At 39.1% G+C, this 26,244-nt stretch overlaps 1 protein-coding gene across 2 annotated transcripts in view; it reads right to left on the bottom strand.

Moving 5' to 3' along the window:
* Positions 1–25,393, bottom strand: part of BTC (betacellulin) — a 41,194-nt gene extending 15,801 nt beyond the window's left edge. Inside the window, exons 1-2 of one of the 2 annotated variants that reach the window (XM_080663922.1) lie at positions 25,038–25,393; positions 3,297–3,395 (exon numbers count right to left, since the gene is read on the bottom strand). In XM_080663922.1, the coding sequence (XP_080520048.1) occupies positions 3,297–3,395; positions 25,038–25,095 (157 nt within the window). In that variant the 5' untranslated portion in view covers positions 25,096–25,393. The remainder of the gene's footprint in view (positions 1–3,296; positions 3,396–25,037) is intronic. The other variant, XM_080663923.1, reaches the window with a different exon arrangement.
* Positions 25,394–26,244: the final 851 nt, after the last annotated feature.

The following is a 26,244-nucleotide window of genomic DNA, read 5'->3' on the forward strand; positions in this document are numbered from 1 at the left end:
CTGCTGCATAATTGTTGCCTATAAGTATTGGTGGAATGCATAAATTCCTCACTCAAAATAGAAAGTGATAAACTAAACATGGAATGCTTAAACTCGTAGTCATTTAGAAGTAGGAACTGCTCCTAAAGATCATATGATTCGCTTCTTCATTTTACAGGTTAAAAACCGAGTCTTTGAAAGCTTAAGTGATTTGTCAAAGGTCACATGGTTAGTCAATAGAGACAATCTGCTCCTGTTCCACATTAATTCCTTTCTCAAGAATTTTTGGCCCTTATTTAGACTTTAAGCTATTATTTTTCAAACTTTCCTTCATTCCTATATTCAGCATTCTGATCTTCCCACATGATTTTAGCAGTTTAGCATGGTGATTAACAACACATTCTAGAGCCAGTCTCCCTGAATTCATGTTACATGAGGTGGAGCAAAATTTTGCTGTCCCCAAAATATGGCTATTGTGATACTGATTTTAAGCTGGTAATTAAGGGAAATACAGACTCAGGAAGAACTTATGACCCTCCCTCTTTATTGCCTAAAAGGAATTTAGATAGAGGATGTGCTCCAGGAAGGGAGATATATGTCATCACAGATAACCATGGTTTAATATGGATTAGTGAGTGATAGACAGGGAGGAACCCAACAAGGCCTGCTTGATCAAAGTCCTCTCTGTGTCCCATTGAGAAAGATGGCCCAGCAAACATTTATTTACCAAGCATTTGCTTTTCTATATTCATGCGAATTGCTTTCCTTCCCTTTAAGTCCCAAACCTCAACATTTTTCTTTTCCTTAGCTCCAGAATGGCATATAAGCCTCAATTGCCATAGCAATGAAACTTGGTTCTTTTCTCCTGTTAATCTGTCTCTTGTAAATTTGGTTATTAGCCCAGACAGAAGAAATTAAAAAGGTGGGAAGAAAATTAATTTTTTGATCTCTACACAGACTACTCTGCTTACTGTGTGACCTTAAACAAACTAAATATCTTCTCCATATTAAACAAAGAATCAACGGACTAAAAAGGCAACCTATAGCTGCTATGGAAAATAGTATGTAGTTTCTTCAAAAAATTAAAAATACATCAAACATATGATCCAGCAATCCAGTTTCTGGATATTAATCCAAAAGAATTAAAATCAGTATAACAGTGATATCTTTACTCCCATATTTATTGCAGCACTATTCACAACGGCCAAGATGTAAAAACAACCTAAATATCCATCATAGATGAAGAAATTGTGTTATATACATAAAACGGGATATCATTCAATATTTTATTTATTTTTAAAATATGTTTTTATTGATTTTAGAGAGAGAGGAAGGAAGAAGGAGAAAGAAAGAGAGAAACATTGATTAGTCGCCTCCATAAGCACCCCAACCAGGGATCAAACCTGCAACTTGGGCATGTGCCTTGACCAGGAATCAAACCAGTAACCCTTCAGTACAGGGGATGATGCCCAACCAACTGAACCACACCAGCCAGGACTCAGTATTTTTTTTTTTTTAAGGAAATCCTTCAATATGCAACAACATGGGTAAGCCTGGAGAACATTATGCTAAGTGAAATAAGCCAGTCACCGAAGGGCAAATATTACATGATTCCACTAATATCTGGTATCTAAATGACTAAATCTATGGAAGCAGAGACTAGAATGGTGATTGCCAGGGAATGGGGAGAGGGGGAAATAAAAAATTTTTGTTCATGGGTTAAAATTTCAGTTATACAAGATGAGTAATTTCTAGATATCTGCTATACAATATTATGCCTATAGTTAACAATACTGTATTGTACATTTAAAAATTTGTAAAAAGGTAGATCTCATGTTAAATGTTCTTTATACAATAAAAAAATAGAAAATACATTTAGGATATGATGAAGCAGATTGTTTAACACTGTCAATCATCAAATTATGGAATAATCTCCCAAAGGATATGTGAAAATGCCATCATTTAAACCACTTGAAACCTAACTGAAGCACACAAACACATAAAGTTGACTTTGTTCTTCTCCCTACATGGGTGACAAGACCACACAAGCAGGACCTAGAACACGGGTGGATTCCACAGACATTCTCCACACCACCCACTAGTGTGAGGAAGAAAGAAGATAGGGCTGGAATTGATGACTCACATCAGGATGACTTGCTCAGCAAGTTCCTGGCTCAATTACAACTTCCTGAAGTCACCACACTCTCGGAAGTTTCCAGGAAATACAGGAGGTCCTTCTCCATTCTACCCTACATTTGGAATTGGCCTGTGTTTTGTTTTGTATCAGAAACAACTGGTGTAGAAGACCAGACCACACAATCTATAAAGCGCAGACAGAACCTTAGACCAGGGGTCAGCAAACTATGGTCCAAGGGTTAAATCTGGCCCACAGCCTATTTCTCTAAATAAAGTTTTATTGGAACACATCCAAGGCCACTCATTTGCATAGTGTCTATGGCTGCTTCCACAATATAGTGCAGAGTTGAGTAGTTGCAACAACAGTTCATGGCTCACAAAGCCTAAGATAATTATTATCTGGCCTTTTACAGGCTTGACCCCTGCCTTAAACTAATAATTTTAAGAGTAGTAATTCAAGCATTTCCAGGGGAAAATATGTAAAAATTATTGCTTTCTTCACATCTTTTAAGTTGGGGAATAGGAAAAAAAATAATTTGAATAGAATATGGGACCTTTTTATGAACTAGTCTAAGATAGAACATGCCAGAGCCTGGAGCACACATCTGTGACACTAAAGTAGTGTCATGATTAATAATGAAAGCACTAGCTCTGACCAGGTCACTCAGTCTGTTGGAGTGTCCTCCCATGAACCAAAAGGTTGTTGGTTAGATTCCAGGTCAGGACGCATATCTAGGTTGAGGGTTTGGTGTCTGTGTGGGAGGCAACTGATCAATGTTTCTCTTACATGGATCTCTCTCTCTCTCTCTCTCTCTCTCTCTCTCTCTCTCTCTCTCTGTCTCTCTAAAACTCAATAACCATATCGTTGGGTGAGGATTAAAAAAAAAAAAAAAAAAAAGAATGAAAGCACTAGGATCACAAAGGCCTGAATGTGAATCCCGACTTTGCTCTTTACCAGCTGTGTAACCTTTGCCAAGTTACTTAATATTATCCAGCTCATAGGGCTCTTGAGAGGAGTAAATTAATTACTTTATGTAAAGCACTTAGCACAGTACCTGGTATATTGGTATGTGCTGAAAAAAACTACCTAGTTTTATGATTACTATATAATAAAAAACTAAACTTAACAAGATTGAAGATGAAGATGATGAAATACAAATGCATTGCTTGTTAAGCATTACCTGCACAATCTTCTCTGGCATCTCCACAGAGAAGGCCATCATTCTCAGGACTTCTGGTTGAGTTCCCATCTGCCACAACACAGTGGAGGATCACTAGACCTTCAAGTTCAAAACAGAACCAAAACAAACATGAAGACTTGAATATTTCTTCAATGTGAAATACTCTATCAAAATTATGACCCATTTATAAAAATAACAATCCTGTGGCTTCCATTTCCAATTCATTATCCCACAGGGAGGGATGTGTACACAAGCCAGCATGTCTCATTCTTTTAAGCTCAGTGCAGAAGACAGAATTTTCAAGCCAGCATAACTATGCACCTTAAGTAAAGAAACTTGACCATAATTTGTGATAGAAACTTATCATACAAACAGAAAATAGAGTTATTAGCCACTGGATGAATTAATAAATGAGTTTCCAGGGAGAATGGATGACGAAACATATGGCAACGTACTTTCTACATTCCACACAGACCAAATGTTTCTCAAGTATTAACTATTGAGTTCCTTCCTCTTGGAAGGATGTGACCTAGACATGCAATTTATAGGATTTATTTACAAAATTTGCTTACATAAAACAAATTGATAATTGTTAAAGCTGGGTGGTGGGTATAGCAAGAGTCCTTATGCTGTCCTCTCTACTTTTATATATATTTGAAAATGTCTAAAATAAGACTTGGGAGGGCTTCCGGTAAAGATGGCAGTGTAGATAAATGTGGTACTTGCATCTTCCCACAATCACGTCAAAAATACAACTAAACTACAAAACAACAATCATTCAGAACTACCTGAAATCTAGTTGAATGGAAGTCCTATAACTAAGGATACAAAGAAGCCATATTAAGAATGGTAGGAAGGGAAAAAAAAGAATGGCAGGGGGGCCAGGGCATAAAATGAGCTAGTCCCACTCATACATGTGGTGGATAAAAATTGAGAAGGATATCTCAGCTATGGCGTTACCCCCTGAGGAGTGAGGGGTCCCAGTTGCACAACCAGGCTCCCAGCCCAGGGTTCTAGTACTGGGAAAAGAAGTACCCATAACTTTTGGCTGTAAAAAACAGTAGGGATTGTGGCTGAGTGAGAAGGCATTCCTCTTAAAGGGTCCACCTATGGCCTTACTCAGACTTACTCACTCTGAGCTGCAGGTACAGCAACTTGAAAGGAACCAGGGACATACTGTGATGAAATGAATTGTCTGGCATCTAGGTGTTGGCAAAGGCCATTGCTCCTTTTTTGAGACACTCCCTACCCCACAGAGCCAGCAGGCGGGTGCCATATCTGAGTCTCCATCAACCTGACTATCACTATTCACCCACCCTTATAATTCCGAGACCCTGTCCCACCAACTTTTGGGCACACCCAAGCTGATTCTAATGGTTTTTCCATATAAATGGCCTATCTTAGCTCATTCTTTGGACTCAAGCAGCAGCATCTGACCTCAGCACACCCTGTACTTCTCTCTAAGTAGCCCCAGGCCTGGCACTAGTAGCAGCCAGCCTTAGTTCTCAGCTTAGCTTCTCCTGGGCACCTTCAAGCCCAGCACAAATAACAGCCATCTGCAGATCACTCAGTAGCTTGTGCCAGGTGGCCCCAGGCAGAACAGGTGGTTGCTGACCTTGGCCTACACCTCCTGGAAGGCCCTGGAGCCAGCACACCCAGTGGACAGCTTCAGACCACATCAAAGCACCACTATCCAACCAGCTCCACAAGCGATACACGCAAGGAGTAGACTCAGCATGCACCAGACCCCTGCTGAAGTAAGTCCTGCTCCATGGGGTGGGCCCCTGCACAGCTGATCCTCCACTCTGGTCATAGCCAGTCCTTGCAGCTGATTGGCCTAGGGATAAGTCCATCCCATTTATATGCCAACAGCAATCAAGGCTCAGCTATAATAGGTGGGTGTACATAGACACACCTCAAGTACCCAGTTCTGGTGAATAGGGAGGCTGTGGAGGATAGTGATGGAGCATCTAAGACAACTTCAAGTGTATCAACATTTACATCATGAGGCTGCAGGAAAGACAAGAGAGAGCAAGAAATTGATAACATATTTAATAAAATAATAAAGGAAAACTTCCCTAACCTGGTGAAGGAAATAGATACAAGTCCAGGAAACACAGAGCGTATCAACAAAATGAACCAAAATATACCCACACCAATATATATCATAATTAAAATGTAAAATATTAAAGAAAAAGAGAGGATCTTAAGAGCAGCAAGAGAAAAGTAGTTTGTTACCTATTAGGGAGCTCCTATAAGAATGTCAGCTGATTTCTTAACAGAAATATTGCAGGCCAGAAAGGACTGGCAAAAAACATTAAAAGTTATAAAAAGCAAGAACCTACAGCCAAGATTACTCTCCCTAGCAAAGCTATCATTTAGGACATATAAAGAGGTTTCAAGAAATAAAAAAGCTTAGGGAGTTCATCACCACCAAACCAGTATTACATGCAATGTTAAAGGGTCTTCTTTAAGAAGAAGAAAATAAAAAAATAAATAAAAATATGGACAATAAAATGGCAATAAATACATATATATCAACAATTGAATCTAAAAAAATAAACAAGTAGAACAGAAACAGACTCATAGATACAAAGAACATTTTTATATTTCCCAGATGGAAGGGGGGTTGGAGGCTTGAGTGAAAAAGGTGGAGGAGATTAAGAAGTACAAATTGGTAGTAATGGAAAGTCATGGGATATAAAGTACAGCATAGGGAATATAGTCAATAATATTCTAATAAATACGTATGATGCCAGACGGGTACGAGATTTATCAGGATAATGAATTAGTAAGATACATAATGTCTAATCACTGGGGTATATACCTGAAATGAATATAATATTGTATGTCCATTGTAGTTAACAATTCTTATTAAACCTGGATTTTTCTGCTTCCACTGAAAAAGCAGAAAGTCTTGCAACAAAGCTCTGAAACTCCTACATGGCAAAACTGGCTGGAGCTAAGTAGTAGGTGACACCTTTAAATGCCACAGACTCCATCAGGCTTGCCACACTCATTTATCTGAACTGCCTAGACCTGGACATGAATTTCAGCTTGTAAACTGTGTGAAATGACTCAGAAATTAGAGAAATGCTCACAAAAACATCTAATCAATCCTGAAATCTGCTTCAAAGAGGGTACTACTGTTCCATCCAAAATTCAATACATCTATTAAGCACTATGTGTTTGGCACTGCTGCAAGACACTGAAGGTTTAAAGATAACAGATATCATCACTAACTTCAAGGAGCTCACATTCTGATAATGATGAGACACACACAAATCTTTAAAGTGTAATAAGCACAACAGCAGAGGTAACAGAGGAATAACACAGGATGGAGAATGAACTCTGCCTGGCAGCAAAGGCTTCACAGAGAGGGTGAGGATTTATGGTGAGTTTTTCATGAGGGAATAACTATTTTTTTTTAGCATCAGTTAATAACTTCTATGAAATAAAAATTGTGTAAGCAAGATAACATCATAGTATATTTTTCTGTCTCAATAGTGGATCATCTTCACATGGCAATAATAATGTAAATACTGATAAGTTAACAAAAAATTGTCATAAAATCAGGGCCAGTAACTTGCCCACATACACCATTGTGAGAAAACTCGTGATTGATCAGTGTCTATGCTGTGCCAATTCTTAAATGTTTTGATTACCACCCCATTAGTAACTATACTGGAATTATGAGAGAAGAGAAACCTAACAGGTAAAGTCTAAACTAGACAAATCAAGAAATAGCATTACAAGTCATTTATTTAGCAAGACATAGATGAATACAGAAGAAATACCTAAAAGAGTTGAAAATGGCTGCTTCTCAGGAGGTAGAGAGGCAGGAAGGCATGGTACAATGATCTGCTGTTTGCTGCTGTACACTTCTCAGCACTATATAATTTTTAAAAATCCATGTATATTTATTACACCATTAAAAATAAAGTGAATTTTTAAGAAAGGGATAAAATTGTAACTAACCAGGAGATACATAGTTGATGATAGATGATAGATAGATAGATAGATAGATAGATAGATGATAGATTGATTGATTGATTTCAGAGAGGAAGGGAGAGGCAGGGAGAGATAGAAACATCAATGATGAGAGAGAATCATTGATCGGCTGCCTCCTGCACACTCCCTACTGGGCATGTGCCCTGACCGAGAATCAAACCATCAACCACTGAGCAATGCCAGCTGGGCCAGACATTCTAACCAAAAGGTACAATTTGTAAAAAGACTTGGCAAAAATAACACGACATGTCCAGCTTGTCTGGAGGGTGGGCGGGGATTGTGATGGAACAGGAGGCTGGAGAGCAAGGAGGAAGCACATGGCCTAAGAGTCAAGTTAATTAGTGTGAATTCTGTTATGCAGCTAAAATGGGTCATTGACTATATTGAAAATCATTTGTTTGTTTTTTAGTTTGAAATATTACTTTAATGATACAGGTGAATCAGACACACCTAACTCAAAGTGGTGTCACTGGGTATGGAGAAGAAGAAATGATTATGAGAGATATTCACAAAGTAAAATATAAAGGACTTGGTGACTAATAGGATAGGGTGGGAAGTGAGAAAAAGGGAGCCAGAGTTTGTGGCTTGAGTGACTGTCTGGATTGTCACAGATATAAGGCATGCAAAGAAGACAAACAGGTTGAGGATTACTATAACTGATTTGAAATGTAAATCCCATTGTGATGGTGTTAGGAGGTGATTAAGTCATGAGGATAGAGCCTTCATGAATGGGATCAGTGCCCTTATAATAGAGACTCTGAGAAAGCCTTTACCACTTTGGCCATATGAGCACAGAGAGAAGATATCTGTCTATAAATCAAAAAGCAGGTACTCTCCCTACCCTGAACCTGCTGGTGCCTTCATTTTGAAAATTGCAGCCTCCAGAACTGTGAGAAATAAATGTTTGTGCCTTACCCAGTCTATGGTATCCTATATAATAAAAGTCTAATATGTCAAGCATCTGGTCGGCCATTCAACCAATCAAAGCATAACAGGCTAATGATATGCTAAGGCTGATCAACTGCTTGCTATGATGTGCATTGACCACCAGGGGACAGACACTCCAACTGGTAGGTTAGCTTGCTGCTGGGGTCTGGCTGATTGGGACTGAACGAGAGGGGCCAGACACACTCTGGAGCCCTCCCATGGTCCCTCCCTGGCTGGCCAATCTCCCACATCCCTCCCCAGCCCCAATCATGCACCCGTGGGGTCCCTCGGCCTGGCCTGCACCCTCTCACAATCCAGGACCCCTCAGGGGATGTCAGAGAGCCGGTTTCAGCCCGATCCTGCAGGCCAGGCTGAGGGACCCCACTGGTTCACAAATTCGTGCACCAGACCTCCAGTTTTGTTATAATGGCCTAAGTGGCTGAGACAGGAATAGAGAGAGAATTTCTACTTTGCATTCTGAGACTTGAAATAACTATAGTTTATCTAGGAGATAGTAAATGGATATTAGATCTGGAACTCTAGAGAGAAGGCAAAGCTACAGGTTCTACATTTGGGAGTCATGGAAAAGAAACTGGTATTTCATGCCATGGAAGTGGGGTTCTCAGAAAGATCTATGTGAGAAGGGAAATATGATTAAGGACAGAATCCTGAAGAACATCAATATGATACAGGGGCAGAAAGAGAAACATCTTTAAGTGACTGAGGAGAAGCCACAGAAGTAAGAAGAGAGAGTTTTTCTAAAAGAATTTGATCAACAGTGCAAAAAAGATTGATGGAGAATTACAGATAAGAACTGAAACACATTCATTGGATTTGCAACCAAAAAGCACTAGTAATATGTTGCTAGAGAAATAGTAGTGGCATGAAGAGGATGCAAATAATTAGAGATTATGCTTCAAAGATGTGGAACTGAAGAAAGGAGTGAGAAGATTAGTCTATATATAGGAAAACAATTTTTTCTTGTTGTTGTTTCAAATGCAAGAGAAAATGGACAAAAAGAAGCCAAAGGGATAGAAGAAAGGCAAAGGATGAAATGTCAGTAGATGCAGAAAACCCTGGAAAGTTTAGCAGAAAGGCAGGGACTCTTCTCTAATTACAGAAGTCCCCTCTTATCCGCAGGAAATGTTCCAAGGCCCCCTATGAATGCCTGAAACCTCAGATAGTACTGAACCCTCTATTTTTATGTTTTCTCCCATATATAGATAAAATCTAATTTAGATAGGCACAGTAAGAAATCAATGACAATAACTAAAAATAAAACAGCTATCACAAGATACTGTAATAAAAGTTACATGGCATTATTAAGTAAAATGAGGCTTACTTGGACACAAGCACTGCCACATCTGGTCAGTTCATTTAATAATTGAGATGGGTGGGAAGTGTGCACAGTGTGGACATGCTAGACAAGAGGATGATGCACTGCTCCAGGCAGGACAAAGACGGAGGGCAAGAGGTGATCATGCTACCAGAATGACAAGCAATGAAAAGTCTTTAGAGAATAGAGCTTAAATGTATTTTATATTTTGGATATCTCATCCCATTGTTCAAAGAAATCCAATTCTGGTTTAAAATGAATGGGAAACATCAAATGGGTTTCCTAATTTTCACACTATTGATATTTGGGGCTGGCTAAGTCTTCGTTGCAGGAGGCTGTGCATTGTGGGGTTATTAGCAGTGTCCCTGGCTTTTACCCTCTAAATGCCAGTAGCACCCCTCCTTTCACTCCTAAGTTGTCACAACCAAAAATGTCTCCACACATTGCCAAATATCCCTGGGAAGAAAATTTTTGTGGTTGAGAACAACTATAATTCTTTCCAAATCCTTTCAGTATTTTTTATCCAATATATAGCTTTCATTTTGTATCTACTGCTTTAAGTCAATTGCACATAATCAAAGTCTCAAATTTTGACTTCTTAGGGAAAAAATTTCTCAGGGAAAATACCATTATTGTGGAAAGATCACCAAACTCATTATAATTGACTATGTAATTTTGAGTTCATTAACAAACTATCCTGACCTTTTCCTCAAGGAAAATTAAAATCATAGGTTCCCTGCCCTTCCCATAATCTAATAAATGTAAATAAAATAAAAATACAGTAAAATAGTTTGTAAAGGAACATACTACACTATAATAATAATAATTATCTTTACCAGAGAAGGTACGGGTTATATTTTAGAGAAAATATGGTACATAGATATGGAAAACATTAGATTTTCATTCAAGAGAGTCACTAATTATATATTTCAGAATTAGTAAGAATATTAGAGGCATTAATATTTTTTACCCACTAACTCTCAACTCCCCTAAAATCATTTCTTGGGAGAATTAATCTATCCCACCTTTAATATTTCAGTATAGAGATGTCACTCTCTTCAAAAGCATCCAATTTCAGTGAGACCATTCCTCCATTCTATCAATCACAGTCATTCATTCATTCAAAAATTTATTAAACAGTTGTTTCTAAAGCTCTATAAAGGCATCTTGATATTGACCTGGTTTTTGCCTTCCTGTAATTTTACTCTGCACATTAGAATCACTTAGAATAAGTGCAATATCTTTTTGTTGCCTGACAGATTATCATATATTTGAAGCCAGCTATCAAGTTTTCCTGAAAGAATTTATTTTCTTCAGGCTAAATGCCCTAGTTCCTTCAACTGTATTTTACCTGACATCCTCAAGACCTTCATAAGCTTTGTCACTGTCTCCTAAATGCAAGGTCAGAATAAGTGTCATTTCACCTGGTCTGGCAAAGACAGAATAGAGTGGAGCATTTAGCCTTCACATTGTGGGCACCATATTTCTAATAATGTAGCCCCAAAGAGTCAGCTTTTTTCAGTTGCCCCATTAAATACTGGGGGTTCATTTGGGTTATATTAAAATGAAGTTAGATTGTTTTTGTACTGCTGGAAAGCACTGTATTGATGGGATTACTTGTTCTGTTTTGTGTCATTTTTATTTTTTTTCCTTTTAAGTGTTATTGTGTTAGATTTCTCTATCATTCAAATATTTTACAATCTTTTTGCTTTCTTATTTTTTCATTCAATCTTACCTCCCTGCTTCACATGACCTGAAGAATTTCTCAGATGCATTAAAGCAAAGAAACAATAAAATAAAATAATGTTAGATTAGCTTGTTTGCTAAGTGACTAAAAATTGAGTCCCTATTTCCAGGGTTACTTTTTAAATATCAACTCCATTCATAAAATTAAAGACAAAAAGGAAAAGAAACCATTTTCTCCTTTAGTGAGTCAAAGCTCCATTTACTAGTGCTGTTATGCACTTTGAGATTCTCAAATTAAAAATTACTGAATGTATTAAAGGTATTATCCCTGTCAGCCAGCATGGGGGATGAAGTCATTGAGAACAATACAGGCATTGAAAGAGACACAGCATGACAAGAAGCATGACCCACTGTCTCAAAGTTACTGCTGATGCTGAGGTAAGTCGTATACCAGCTGGGTCAACTATTTAAAAACATCAAATGTGACCAACCTAAACAGTCATGTACGTTGTATTTGCCTCATCTCTGAGCTGACTTTTCCATTCTTAAAGCCAAGAGCATTTTAACCAGGGCAGGGCAAAAGTAGGTTTATGGTTGTTTATATGGCAAATAATACAATAATTAATAAATAATGATACAAGAATAAACTGTAAACCTACTTTGCCCCACTCTGTATTTCAAAAATAAATATAACATTATCACAAAATGTCAATTAATCTATATTCTGATAATTTGGGACATCTTTTTTAGATATTCTCATGTCTACTTGTGTCTAATAAACTCAGTGATTTCCTATGATATCCCATCAATATTATTCTAGGATTTGAACCTCACTCCATCCCCCATTAGAAAATCTAACTGTAAATTAAAGAATAATGTACCAAGCTATGAAGTTGGAAGAGTCTTTCATAGTCAAATACATTTTCATGTATTTTAAAGGGAAGCAGTAGATTAATGGTACAAGGATAGGTTTCAAGACAAATGAAAATGGATTTGAATCTTGATGTACCTTTTAATTATGAGCTTTATGATTATGATTAAGTTATTCAACATTGAACTTCAGGGTTCCCACTTATAAACTGAGGCTCACAATATATAACTTACATGGTAAAGATTTAGCTATGTGCTTAAAGGAATGAAAAAAATAAATCATGAATTAATAAGCTTGGTAATGTCTGGCACACGGTAGTCACTCAACAAAATAGCAGCTATAGGAGACCTGAAGTAAAAAAAAAAAAAGAATTCTAATTACTCTGATAAAACATTCTCCCTCTCATAAATGGCTATTGAAAAATTCCTACATTTATGGTGTGATTTGCCTTCTGTATAAAACACATCTATGAAATAAACTACATAAGACAAATATACCTACATATACAGTACACACTAAGCAGTGAACTTATATGTATGTACTCAGTGAGGCAAAACCATTTGTTGGTCTTTCTTCATGCTATTTCTTTCCAGTGATTTTTTATTTATTTTATTTTATTATTTTTTAATAAATCTTTATTGTTCAGATTATTACAATCGTTCCACTTTTTTCCACCATAGCTCCCCTCCACCCGGTTCCCACCCACCATCCGCCCTTACCCCCCACATTGTCCTCATCCATAGGTGTACAATTTTTGTCCAGTCTCTTCCCACACCCCACACACCCCTTTCCCCCTGAGAATTGTCAGTCCACTCCCTTTCTATGCCCCTGATTCTATTATATTCACCAGTTTATTCTGTTCATCAGATTTTTTTATTCACTTGATTTTTAGATTCACTTGTTGATAGATATGTATTTGTTGTTCATAATTTTTATATTTACCTTTTTCTTCTTCTTCTTCTTCTTCTTAAAGAATACCTTTCAGCATTTCATATAATACTGGTTTGGTAGTGATGAACTCCTTTAGGTTTTTCTTGTCTGTGAACCTCTTTATCTGCCCTTCAATTCTGAATGATAGCTTTGCTGGGTAGAGTAATCTTGGTTGTAGGTTCTTGCTATTCATCACTTTGAGTATTTCTTGCCATTCCCTTCTGGCCTGCATAGTTTCTGTTGAGAAATCAGCTGACAGTCCTGTGGGTACTCCCTTGTAGGTAACTAACTGTTTTTCTCTTGCTGCTTTTAAGATTCTCTCTTTGTCTTTTGCTCTTGGCATTTTAATTATGATGTGTCTTGGTGTGGTCCTCTTTGGATTCCTTTTGTTTGGGGTTCTGTGCACTTCCTGGACTTGTAAATCTATTTCTTTCACCAGGTGGGGGAAGTTTTCGGTCATTATTTCTTCAAATAGGTTTTCAGTATCTTGCTTTCTCTCTTTTTCTGGCACCCCCATAATTCTGATGTTGGTACGCTTGAAGTTGTCCCAGAGGCTCCTTACACTATCTTCAACTTTTTGGATATTTTTTTCTTTTTGCTTTTCTGGTTGAGTGTTTTTTGCTTCTTTGTAATTCAAATCTTTGACTTGATTCTTGCGATCATCTAGTCTGCTGTTAGATCTCTGTATAATATTTTTTATTTCAGTCAGTATATGCTTAATTTCTAGTTGGTCGTTTTTCATATCCTCAAGGGTCTTGCTAAATTTATTGGCCTTTTCTAGAAAATTCTTGAAAAACCTTATAACTGTGGTTTTGAACTCTATATCCAGTCATTTGCTTTCCTCCATTTCTTTCATTTGTGATCTGTTTCTTTGTCTCCGCATTTTGGTTGCTTCCTTGAGTTGAAAGAGTAGCTTTGTGTGCTAGGTGTTCTATAGGGCCCAGTGGCTCAGCATACTGCTTATGTCAGATGAGATTACTGATTCAGTTAGTTGGTTAAGTGATTCAGTGACACAAATATAATAGACTAGAGGCCTGATACACAAAATTCATGCAAGAGTAGGCCTTCGTAGCCCCAGCTGCCTCAACCCTCACAGCCCTGGCTTCATCCGGAAGGTCCTCCGGATAGTCATTCCGCTGTTTGGCCGTTCAGTCGATTTGCATATTACACTTTTATTATTATAGATAAAGTCAGATCTTAGGCAATATTATTTCAAAACCCAGTTTATTATAAATCATCTCTCTGGCTTTGGAAAAATAGAGTTAATAAAGTTTTTAAAGTTTAAATCAACATTCTGGGCAATTTTCCCACTGTATCTTTATTGTCAAGAAAAAAAATCATAACCTTGAGTATGCAGTATAGACATAGAGCATTTTCCAAATTCAAAAAGAGATCCCATCTAACATGAAGTTGACAAAATATCAGGGGGTAGAAATGATGTTTAACACTGGGCTGTGGTTGGCTGAAACAAAAACTGTGAAATAGGTGAATTTGATATTGGTGTTCTTCTCCATCTTTTTCTGTAATTATCATTTTTGTTGCCTTCCTATAAACCAGCATCCTTATACTACTTCAATATTCCCCCAAATAGAATATAATTCTTTAATGTATTACCATTTCTAAATGTATTTGATTTTAAAACAGACCTGCAAAGGAAAAAAATGACTTAACTCAAAAGAGATACATGAGCATCAAGTGTCCCTACCTGAGTCTTTTAGAAAACAGAGACTGAGATACAGATTAAGGGATTATCACTTTATTTGGGAGGTACAAGCTCTGGCTGTGAGAATGAGAGAAGAGTAAATAAACTAAAAAGAAGGAGGCAAAGCAAAGCAATTTGTGTAACCTTCATGCTGGATGCAGCTCCAAAGTGAAACCCAGAGACACAAATTTGCTCAGACAACATGTTCACCCATACAGGAGCTAGGCTAAGCATTCCAAAGGAACTGTGTCTTCAATGAGTCCACAGAAAAAGAATGAAGGAAGAATTTGTCTGTTCCAATCACTTTCATCATTCATTTTCTATTGGACAAAATGTCCCCCACTGAGTGCTAATTTCCTCAATCTCTGGTCCCTTGGTGAGTGAGAAGCCAGAACTCATGTTTTGGGAGATGATGTTGTACAAAAAGAGGGGTGACCTGGTATGGTTGGGGAGCAGAGTAAGAGACAAAGAAGGTAGCTGAAGGGGTTTGAAGAGATGCACAATGTTTGTGTCCTGGTACAGTGAGGGATATCAGGACATCTCATGGAGAGCCATGTTCTCGGACAGGGAAGGATTTTTCCAAGGTCTCTCAAATCGCGGCACCAGGAGAACAGCCTAATCTGTGAAACTGAGAGACAGGTTTTTGATTTCCAGGGTCAGGAAGGGAAGCAGAGATGAGGGCAGAGAAATAAGAAGAGGGTCTTCATAAACAGCTTATGTCCATTCAAAATTAGGAAAGTAAAATATGAACTCCTTTCTCCTCCAGTGTAAAATTCTATTCCAAATAGTAGAAACAATATCTTGCTGTTTAAGATGGAGAATGATGGATCACACTTTTTCTTAACTCATCAAAGTACTCCACAATCATATTGTTAAAGCCCGGAGAGGAAAGTAATTTAACAACCTGTCATATATAAACGGACACATATATCTGAAAGCTGTCAACACCACAATAAACGCCTTAGCCAGTAAATCATGCTCTTTTTTTCACCATGATTGTTATTAAATCTGTGACAACAATGACTAAATTGAATGGGACCCCATAATAACCTATAGCTAGTTTCTTAGAAATCATCATTGTCAAAACTTGACTTTTTGATTCCTAGTCCTTTATGACAGGAACAGATCAGTCAGACATTGTAATACTTTAAATGAGAAGCTCAAGGTCTCACTGAATTTCCACAATAGTTCAAAGAGAGGAGGCAAAAAAAAGCCAAGAAAAAGAACAATTTGATCCCAGGGAGGATTATCCAAGTGCAAAGTGAGGAGGAAGAATGCAGTTGGCCTTTGGATCTAGTGATAACACAGCCTTTGACCCACGAGGAAGCAGCCATCAGACTCTAATAGTGGTACAGAAGAGAACATAGAGTTTGAAGTAGCTGCTTAACCAACCTGAAAACCACACACAAACCCACCCAGAATTTAGGTTTGTAAACTTAGGTTAATCAACCCAACTTAGCACTTAGCATTAATCATTATTATCTTTATTAATAAAATCATTGCAGAGACCAGAAATAAATAATAAATAAATAAATAAATAAATAAATAAATAAATAAATAAATAAATGTATGTCAGGTAGTATCTTTAAAGTACCAGGTATACAAAAAATAAATTCTCTTGGAATTACAAAAAGAGGCAATGTGTTAAGTGAAGAAATCATAGGGAAATGTTTCACAGAAGGTAGGAACTAAACAGGACTAAAGGCAATGACATAGAAATGAGTTTGGTATGTTTGGGACACAATGAGTACAGCTGTCCAACTGGAAGAAAAAAAATATATAAACAAGAATTTTTTTAAAAAGGGACTTATTGATGTGTATGGTGGGACCATGAAATAATTCAATTGATATTCTTGTGTGACCTATGAAAGTAAGACTCATTAAGAAATGGTTATACCACATATTTCCAGTTGGAGCTTTGTAATGTCTATTCACCACATTCTGAAAGATAGATTCCCAATTAAGGATCTAAGTAGTCTAGAAACCCTATCAATAAGTATTTAACAGAGGTGAATGCTGTTGAATAGAAATTAGTAAGAAAGAATGGGGTGTGTTTCCTTTGGTATGCTTTGCTAAGGCAAATGAGAAACATAGCTTATTATTCTTGTCTTTAGTTTTATCTGGAATATAAATCACACTTCCAGTCACTCTTTTAACCCTAAATTACAGGATAATTGTGATTTATTTTTTGCCCTAGCTGGTTTTGCTCAGTGGATAGGGCATCGGCCTGTGGACTGAAGGGTCCCAGGTTTGATTCCAGTCAAGGGCACATGCCTGGATTGCTGGATCAATCCCTGGTAGGGGATGTGCAAGAGGTGGCCGATTGATGATTCTCTCTCATCATTGATGTTTCTATCTCTCTCTCCCTCTCCTTTCCGCTCTGAAATCAATTTTATATATATATATATATATATATATATATATATATATATATATACACACATATATATGTGTATATATATATATATACACATATATATATATATGTGTGTGTGTGTGTATGTGTATATATTTTTTGTTAAAGAATGCAGTTTTAAAGGCAAAAACTGAGCCTGTGGCATAGGATCAGTACTACACCCCAAGATAAGGATCATGCGAAGGCATGTTCACTGTATCCAGTTTTGAGGAAAAAATCTCAAGTAATTTTCTTTTAATTGTAAAAAAATTCTTCACCATTTGTTTCCCCAGTCTCCAAGTGCCCTACCTTTTTGTTTCTTCCCAGAGAAATCTACTGACAATTTCTTATCTTGAAATTCTACCTACCAATTTCCAAAGTACAGTAACATCATCCTGAGTTCTTAGAGACATAAGAACCCTTGGTAGTTATTTGGTCCACCTCCCATCTCACCTAGGAATCACCTCTGTTCAACTTCCTGTAGTGTCATTCAGACCACAGACATGTCCAGGCACATCCCAAGTCAGCGGTTTCCATTTTTTCAAAGTTCTACTTGGAAGAAAATTCTGCCTAAATTAAGGCGAGAGCTCTGCTTTCTGGAATTAATTAATCCAAGTACGCTCTCTGAATTAAAGTGAGGAAATCTTTGTTGAGACAACTTTTCAACTATTTGAAGTTGGTTCTCATAAACCAAAACTTTCTCTTTTATACCCACCACTCCATCTTCTATTCTCTTGTGTGTGTGTGTGTGTGTGTGCTTGCCTTCTTCAGTTACCATCAATCTGTCTCTGGTCTTTCAAGAGTACCAATGATTTCTTCATGGCTCACTCTTCATGAGCTTCTCCTTGAGCCTCCTCCATTCCTGCAGTATTTGATACAGTTGACCTTCCCAAATCTTCCATTTACAATCCACTCTTGGCTTCCTGAATTGTCCATTCATTTTCACTCAACTCTGCTAGCTCTTTTCTTTCATTGTGGTAAAATACACATGACATAAAATTTACTATCCTAACCAGTTTTAAATGTACAGTTCAGTTAGATCATTCATACTGTTGTGCGACATCATTCATCTCCAGGACTCTTTTCATCTTTGCAAAACTGAATCTCTAGACCCACTAAATAGTAACTCCCCAATCCCTCCTATACTGGCCCCTGGCAACCACCTTTCTACTTTCTGTTTTCTATGATTTTGCTTTTGTCTTCTTTTAATATAATGCTATTCAATCTCACAAAATACCCATGGACTCAGATTTGAACACATATATACTGAGGATTTATTATGTCCTAGGTACTGTGCTAGATCCTGAAATTTAATCAGTTAAATTATTTCTTTATATTTTCAGCCATATTTTTTAGTTAGGTGATTGTCCAATCTCCTGTAGGACCTTTAAAAATATATATAATAAACTTTATTTTGAAAGACTGGTTTCCCCCATTATCCAAAAATATAATATTCCTATGAAACCTTTCGTAAGCTAAAATGGCATAAAGTACAGAAGCAATTACCTCAGAACAAACACATCTTGCTAATGGATGCACAAAAGAAATAGAAATAAAGCCCAGATGCTCACAGACACAGTAAAATTTTATGGCCATTTGATGCTGAGATGCTGAGTGTAGTTCCTGGGTAAGAAGCTTGGGGGCACTCTTACCGCTCAGAGTGCTCACTGCCTCTATAATGGCTGGCTACAAAACAAATACTGAATGCTATTTTCGGTTTTCACAAAAACGAAAATTTTCTTCAGATTTATTTCACTTAGTAAAAACCAGTACTAAGGTAGGTCTTTTGTAAAAGTGGAGCAGTGTAAAGTGAACTTTTGAAAAGCAAGGGAGACCTGTACATTTAGATTTACAGGAAATTGGTAAGTATAGGGCATCCCCATAGTACACTCTCACTCACTCCCATTTCCTTTGATGTTATCATTTTGCAGTATTGAGGTACATTTATCAAAACTAAGAATCAACATTGATCCATTAATATTGACTAAACCCAAGGCTTTATTCTGATTTCACCAACTTTCCATTAATGTCCTTTTTCTGTGTCAAGATTCTTAGCAGCCTCTGGTCTGTGACAGGTTCTCAGCTCCACCTTCGAAAGGGTCAGTGTCTACATATATTACTTGCAACTGTTCTGTTGAGGAAAATGTTTTTCCTTCTCTTGGAAACTCTTTAAACAGTTATATTTATAGGATCATATTAACTGGACTTTAGTAGGTCTGGGGAGAGGCCTGATAACCTTTACTTTTTACATTCCTTGGGAGAACAATCAGATTTGGAGTCCAAAATAGTTCACATCCCCACAGGGGGAAAATAAAAAAGCTCTAATTCACATGTGGTACCATAAACTCCTTGTCTCTCTCTGGTTAACAGTCTCAGTCTCAGAGACAGTTCTACTTGTTCCTTCCCCTTCCTAACCCACACATGACTTGTCATTATATCCTATCAATTCTTGCTTAGAAATATTTATTGAGTTTATTCCTTTCTCTTCATTGCCTGGTCCAGACTTTCTGGACTAGTTAACAGTAGCTTTCTCTTTACTTGCCTCTTATTGTATTAGTTTCTCTTTTTCTGATCTACTCTGCACACTATAACCAATATTTAAACCACTGCATACTCTGCATTATTTCCCTACTGAAAAATGCCGCAATAGCTACCCATTATCCATTAGTATTGTACTCCCAAAAAGAGGTCCTCTGGCATGAGTTAGAGGTCCTCTGATATAACATTACTAAGTTAAGCAAGGCTAACTGAATTGATAAACCCATGATTTTCCAAAGGGAAATGTTACATTAGTAACTCAACCAACTCAGTCAAATTGAAATAAGGCAATAAGGCTAAACACAAATGCTGTTCAAATTTTTATCACTGTTTTGGAATTAATGTTTCTAATCTACAGGTCAGGTAAATAATATACTACATATTCTCAAAAACAATGTAAAGAATAAGTAAAAGTATTTCATGGCTATTTGACTTAGCCTTGCTGATAATCAAAGTAGGTTATTACCTAATTGATGTGACCTAAGATTAAATACCTCATCTCTGTCAACCATCTAAAAAATTACCTTATTTCTTTGAATTTTAGCAATTAGAAATTCATTTGAGCTACCAAGATTCCCTTTTCAAGATACAAATATGCTTGGGAAAGCTAGCAGCCATGAGCAGTATAAAGCATACCCATTTCAAGCAAATTGCTTTCCTCTTAAGTTGTAGTCTGAAGGACTCCTGACTGGACTTCAGATTATTTGTGGACCCAGGGGTCTGTCAGAGCAATTTGGAAGTGCATCATGATCATGGCTTCAGCCTAAACTGCACACAGCCCTGCTTCCGGCTTGTCTGGCCCCTCCTGGAAAGACACTGATCCTTAGGGAGATGCTTATGAGCATGGTTCATGGATATTCATGTCTATATCCTGGCACGAGCTGACTACAATTAAAGGGTGAGAAAAAACAAGATGAGGTTTTCCCTTGAGGCTCTCTGTGGACTTAAGGGGCACAGGAGTACTGGGGTGAATAATCTCCACAGAGAAGAGGCAGTGCCAGAGGCTTGCACCCCTGGGAGAGACATAAGTATCCTCTGTCCTCTGCACCTTCCATTTTGGCACAGGCATTGGCAGGCTAAGCTTCAGCAGGGGCATCACGAGGCATGCCTGCAGTATTGGGCTCTCCCAGAATTATTTGGGCATTTCCACAACACAGGAGAGAATCATGCAATGGCGAAAACTGATTTGTAACAGTTGTTAATATGCAAGTGTGGCCTGTGAAACCTGAGGTTTCTGAAGAGGAAAAAACACATGCAAAAACTCGATGCTCTTTTAAGTCAAAATCACGTCTGAAGAGGCAAATCCTAAAATCTTCGGCGTTTGGGGCTTCAATTACATCATTTGTACAATGGGAATTTTACCTGCTGCCACCTTCTGCTTTATAACTTCAAAGCTAGATATTATGATCATGAATACATTCATGTTTTCTAGCAGAACTTAAAACCAACTTGCAACTCTAGATTTTAATAAGGAGAGCATATTTTTTACCTTAAAACACACTCATTTTTTCAAAAGAAAAGTTTTTCCCCTTTTTCATTGGTTATAATTTCAATGTTAGTGTTATATAGCAAGTAGATTTGAGGTAGAAACTAAAAAAAAAAAAAAAAGAATTACAGAGAAAGACTCAATTTCTTTAAGATAAAACCCCCCTTAAAGAAAGTTATTGCCCCTTTACCATATTTTTCAAAGAATCAAGCATCCATGATTATCTCTGTGATGATAATGTTTGCCTAAAACAGAGATCCCATTACATAGTTAATGGAAGTTAAGTGATATTGTAAAAATATTTTCTCTTAAATTTCCCAATGGAAATGTTGGTTACAGATCACTACAATGTCAGGTTGGTAAGAACTTTAGTCTCATCTAAAACAACTGCTTCATTTTGCAAATGAGAAAAACAAAGCCCAGAAATTTATAACTTGCAGGCATCTCCGAGTCACGGAATAGAAGAGTAGAACCACGTCTTGTGCCTGCTCATTGCCAGTTCTCAAGGTACTTTTCACTGTCACACACACACACACACACACACACACACACTAACTAGTAGGATCACACAGTACTAGTACATTGCTCACATTCCGGGAACACTGATGCCAACAAATGACATCCTTTGGCATTTTGCAGCGAGTGGAGCTTTAGGGGATCTAAAGACCGAGTTCAATTCCCTAAGCCTGTGGTCGGCAAACAGCGGCTCGCGAGCCACATGCGGCTCTTTGGCCCCTTGAGTGTGGCTCTTCCACAAAATACCATGGTTTGGGCAAGTCTATTTTGAAGAAGTGGTGTTAGAAGAAGTTTAAGTTTAAAAAATTTGGCTCTCAAAAGAAATTTCAATCATTGTACTGTTGATATTCGGCTCTGTTGACTAATGAGTTTGCCGACCACTGCCCTAAGCCAAACATTCAACATGGCAATTGTACATTTAGGTTACTCTGAGTATACAATAACACTAGATTAGGGTTTTTCTGCTTTTTAACAGGTTTTGAGAAAAAAGATAAAGCACTGTGTGATAGAGGAAGAATGTCCATTAACCTGGAATAATAATTTCTATCATAACATTTCACCAGACACATCATCCTAATTTAAGATCTGAATTAGCTCATGCCTGGACCACAGTCTGTGAGATAATCAGGACTCTGGCCCCCAGCACCTCTCCCCCATCCCGCTCCCACACTGTACCCCACTGATGGATTTACCTCCTTGAATCTTTGTTTGCATTATATCATTCTGTATTCAAGACCTATGATGGTGTGTGTTTAACTGTTTATTGATTCATGTCCAAATATTTGAATGTAGCTTTTTTCGGCTCTTCATAATCCGTCTGCCTCTCATAAATTCTACTTTCTGGCATGCTGACTGACTGTCTCTCAGTAAAACAATCTTATTTCCATCACCAGCCCTTGTATATCGTTGGTGTCCTTTCTCTACTATTTTAAATCCTACCCAGGCTTCAAGGCACCCACTCGTGTCCTCCATGCAGCTGTTCCCCACTCCCCCACCCTTCATCGTTGAAGCTTTGGTAGAGGTAGCTCTCCCTTCCTGGTTTCATAAATTTTTCTCTTATTGTGTCATATCTGTTAGTCTTGTATCCCCAATTCAACATAACATCTTTTAGAGCAGAAATCATGCCTTAGAAATTATATCTTGGAGTTTCTTGAGCCCTCATCCCACTCCCATTTACGTATACTCTAGCATCTTGCTGACTGTAGCCGATTCTCAGTAAATACTGTGAGTGTTGGACAGTCCATATGAGTTGTAAGGAGAAAGTTCCACCTTCATCCAGAACTGGTATAGCATCAGCACTGGTTCTGGGCATAACTCTCAGACCCACTGCTCTTCTTGGAGGCTCCACCTCACTCCACCACTAACTTGTTCCTGACTTCTTCCTCCTCTGCAGGATTTGTTAAATCAGTTCCTTCTCTCTAACCATGGTCTGTCCACTTCCAGCCAAGGTCACAAACCTTGTTAGCTACCTCTCTTACTCCAAGGACACAGCCAAATAAAAGTTTCCATTTCTTTTCCCTCCGTAGAGAAATCCCAGCCCTTCCTAGGCTGTAGACACTTCAGCTGTGAAGACTCTCCTCTCCCACATGAATGTCCCAAGCTCAGGTGTCCCTGCCCCTCATCCCAGCTAAGCCTGCAAAATACTAGTTTTCCCTCCCTCCACGCCCCCTCAAAATGACTGTGATGTCGATGGGATGCCCTGAAGTGGTAGGGTTTTCCTGCTACCTTATCACACGAGGGGCCAAGGGAACCTGACTCCCAGCTGCGTACACCTCCCCCAGCACCTGAAGTTCCAGGTCCTTGTCTGCCAACACGGACTCCCAAGGCGGTGGGCACAGCCTCCAGGGGTTTCTGGCATCCTGCAACTCCTCCCACTGGCCTCTCCCCACTCTTCCCTCACACAATGGGACCACACCCAGTGGTCCTTAACCTAACAACCCAGATTAAACCTTCGAAATGAAGAAAAGTTTTCCCTCCTGCAATTTCTCCTTAAAATAAAGAATATAAGCCACATGCTGCCTAAGGAGGTTCGGCCAACGACGGACCACATATAGGATTACTGGTCCCCAAAGACTATAATGAAGCTGAAAAATTCCTATCAGCCAATGACTTCATAGCCATCATGATGTCATAGAGCAACGCATTACTCCCGGGTGTATGGTGATGCTGACATAAGCAAACCTAGTGTGCTGCCAGTCTTATAAAAGTATAGCACATACAATTATGTACAGTACAGATCACTTGATGATGATAAGAAGTGACTGTTACTAGTTTATGTATTACCTATGCTACACTTTTTATTGTTATTTTAGACTGCATCTTTCTACTCTACTCCTTAAAAACAAGTGTCCTGTAAAACAGTATGCTTTGTTACACTAGCAGTAGTCTCATACATCTGGTGTTTACCAAGTGACCTGATTGCATGGCTTTCTCTTTGCTGAGTTAATTTCATGTTGCTTTGTACAGTAACACGTTGTATAGGCTTGGGACCTAGGAGTACTAGGCTATACCATCTTGCCTGGGTGTGCATTAGGCTATACCTTCTAAGTTAGTGTAACTACACTCTATGATGTTCACACAATGGTGAAATCCCCTAACAGCTCCTTAGAATACGCATCCCTGTATAAGCAGCACATGACTAGATTCCCAGTACAGCATCTATGCATTTCATGGACAGTGCCCTAGTGAAGCATGTCATTTCCTTTATCTGTGCTTCCCTATCAGCAACAGGAGATTCGGGTCTCAGAAGTTGTCTTTTCTCTTCCAGCTCCCGCAACAGCCCCAGCAAGAAATAGGTGTTAAGAATTCAATCCCAAACCTAGGCCAGCTCGAGTCTCCCCAGGGGTAATCTCTCTCTTACCTCTGGCACACACACCAAGCAAAGACCCACCCACCTTGCCCTGCACTCCCAACCCACTTCTTAAGCCAAGGAATTCTCTTTCCAACTACTCCCGGGATATCTTTCTCTTCGTCTCCCAATGCTCCTGCTTTTCCTCCCACCAATTCTTACTCATGAGCACGGAGCCCCCGCGGGGGCCCCCCAAGGTTTTGAAGGCAGCCTGCCTGGTCCTCCGCTCTGCGCCCACAGCTGCAGCACCAGACGCTGGGCCCGGGATCCCTTCCGCCCTCTCACAGCCCTGCGCGCCCAGGGACAGCCCCAGCAGGTGCCCCATTGCCAGCCCCTTAAAACGTCGCACTCTCCCAGCGGTCCAAGTTCCCTGACCTGCCCCTGTCAGCCCCACGGCGCCCTGGGTCCAAATGACAGCTCAGATCAGAGTTCGCTCTCCAGCGACTTCACCCCAGCTTTCCTCCTGGGTCTCCAGCACCCAGTGCGGCCACTTACCCAGGGCCAGGAGCAGCGGCAGGGAGCCAGCGCCGCTGCCCGGGGCGGTCAGGTCCATCAAACCCGCGCTGCAGGGCGGGCAGCCCCTAGACGAGCCTCCCGCCTCCTCCTGAGCCCCTTTTCCAGGCCACGGGCGTCCAAGGAGGTGCCTGGAAACTAATCTGGAGCCAGAAGGAAACGAAACTACTCTTCAGGCTGGAACCCTGGCTACAGGGCAGGCAAACACCCAGGGCGGCGGCCTCCGGATCCCTGAGTGTCGCTGGGAGGAGGGAGCCTCCTATTTATTTCTGCTCTTTCTGCACACACCCCATCAGGGAGGCGCAGGACGGCGAGGTGGTAGTCTCCAGGTTGTTCCCACCCAAATTGCCCCACACCCACACTTAAATTCATACTGGGGCTGCCCTGGGGCCAGCTCAGCCACTCCACCTGCTGGGTTGCCCCTGACTGTTCCCGTCCCTCCGCCTGGGGGAGTAAACAGGTAGCCAGGGAGCAGGGAGGGAATGCATCGCAGAGGAGTCAGATGTGTCCTGCAAGGCCTGCAGGCAGCCCAGTGAGAAGCCTGCGCTAAACTCGCTGGGAGAATCAGAGATTCAAATGTGCTCTGGAATTCTAACTTTCCTCCAGCCAATTGCTAGTCTCTTGGAGGGACTGGAGCCAAGCAGTACTGTGGTTAACCTCAGGCATTTGACAATTTACAAGCCCTCTATTTACATGTATCATTTGTTGGCTATCTGGGAGTTTGGACTCACCAAGAGCTACTTTAGAAATTTCATTTATATATTTATTTACTCATTTATCCGTTGTATTTTTACTTATTTAATTCGTTTACTCTATTGGATCTGTAAAAATAAGAAGAATGCTTTTTGCCTGTCTCTATTTCATCACACCTCCTCTTTTATGGAGAAGAGGAATCTGATCCAAGCAGTTTCTGGAACACAAAGGCATCCTCATAGCTTTCAAAGACAGAAAGCAGCACCCAGTATTACCTTTCGAGATTAATAAATTTGCCTCCAAAATAACTAAAGGGTACAGCTGTGTTCAGTCTGATCTATATTCCTCTTGCAAGATCAGTGTGTGGAAGCAAGCCTCCTCAGTAGAGAAGTTCTATTTCCTGGACATCCAAAAGGCCCATATGTAAACTGCATTTACATATGAAATGCAGTTCAGAGGTCTGGCCCTTCCTCCCCATTGTTTAAATTATACAAAT

Source organism: Plecotus auritus (assembly GCF_963455305.1).
Source record: "Plecotus auritus genome assembly, chromosome: 1".
Lineage (NCBI taxonomy): Eukaryota > Metazoa > Chordata > Mammalia > Chiroptera > Vespertilionidae > Plecotus > Plecotus auritus.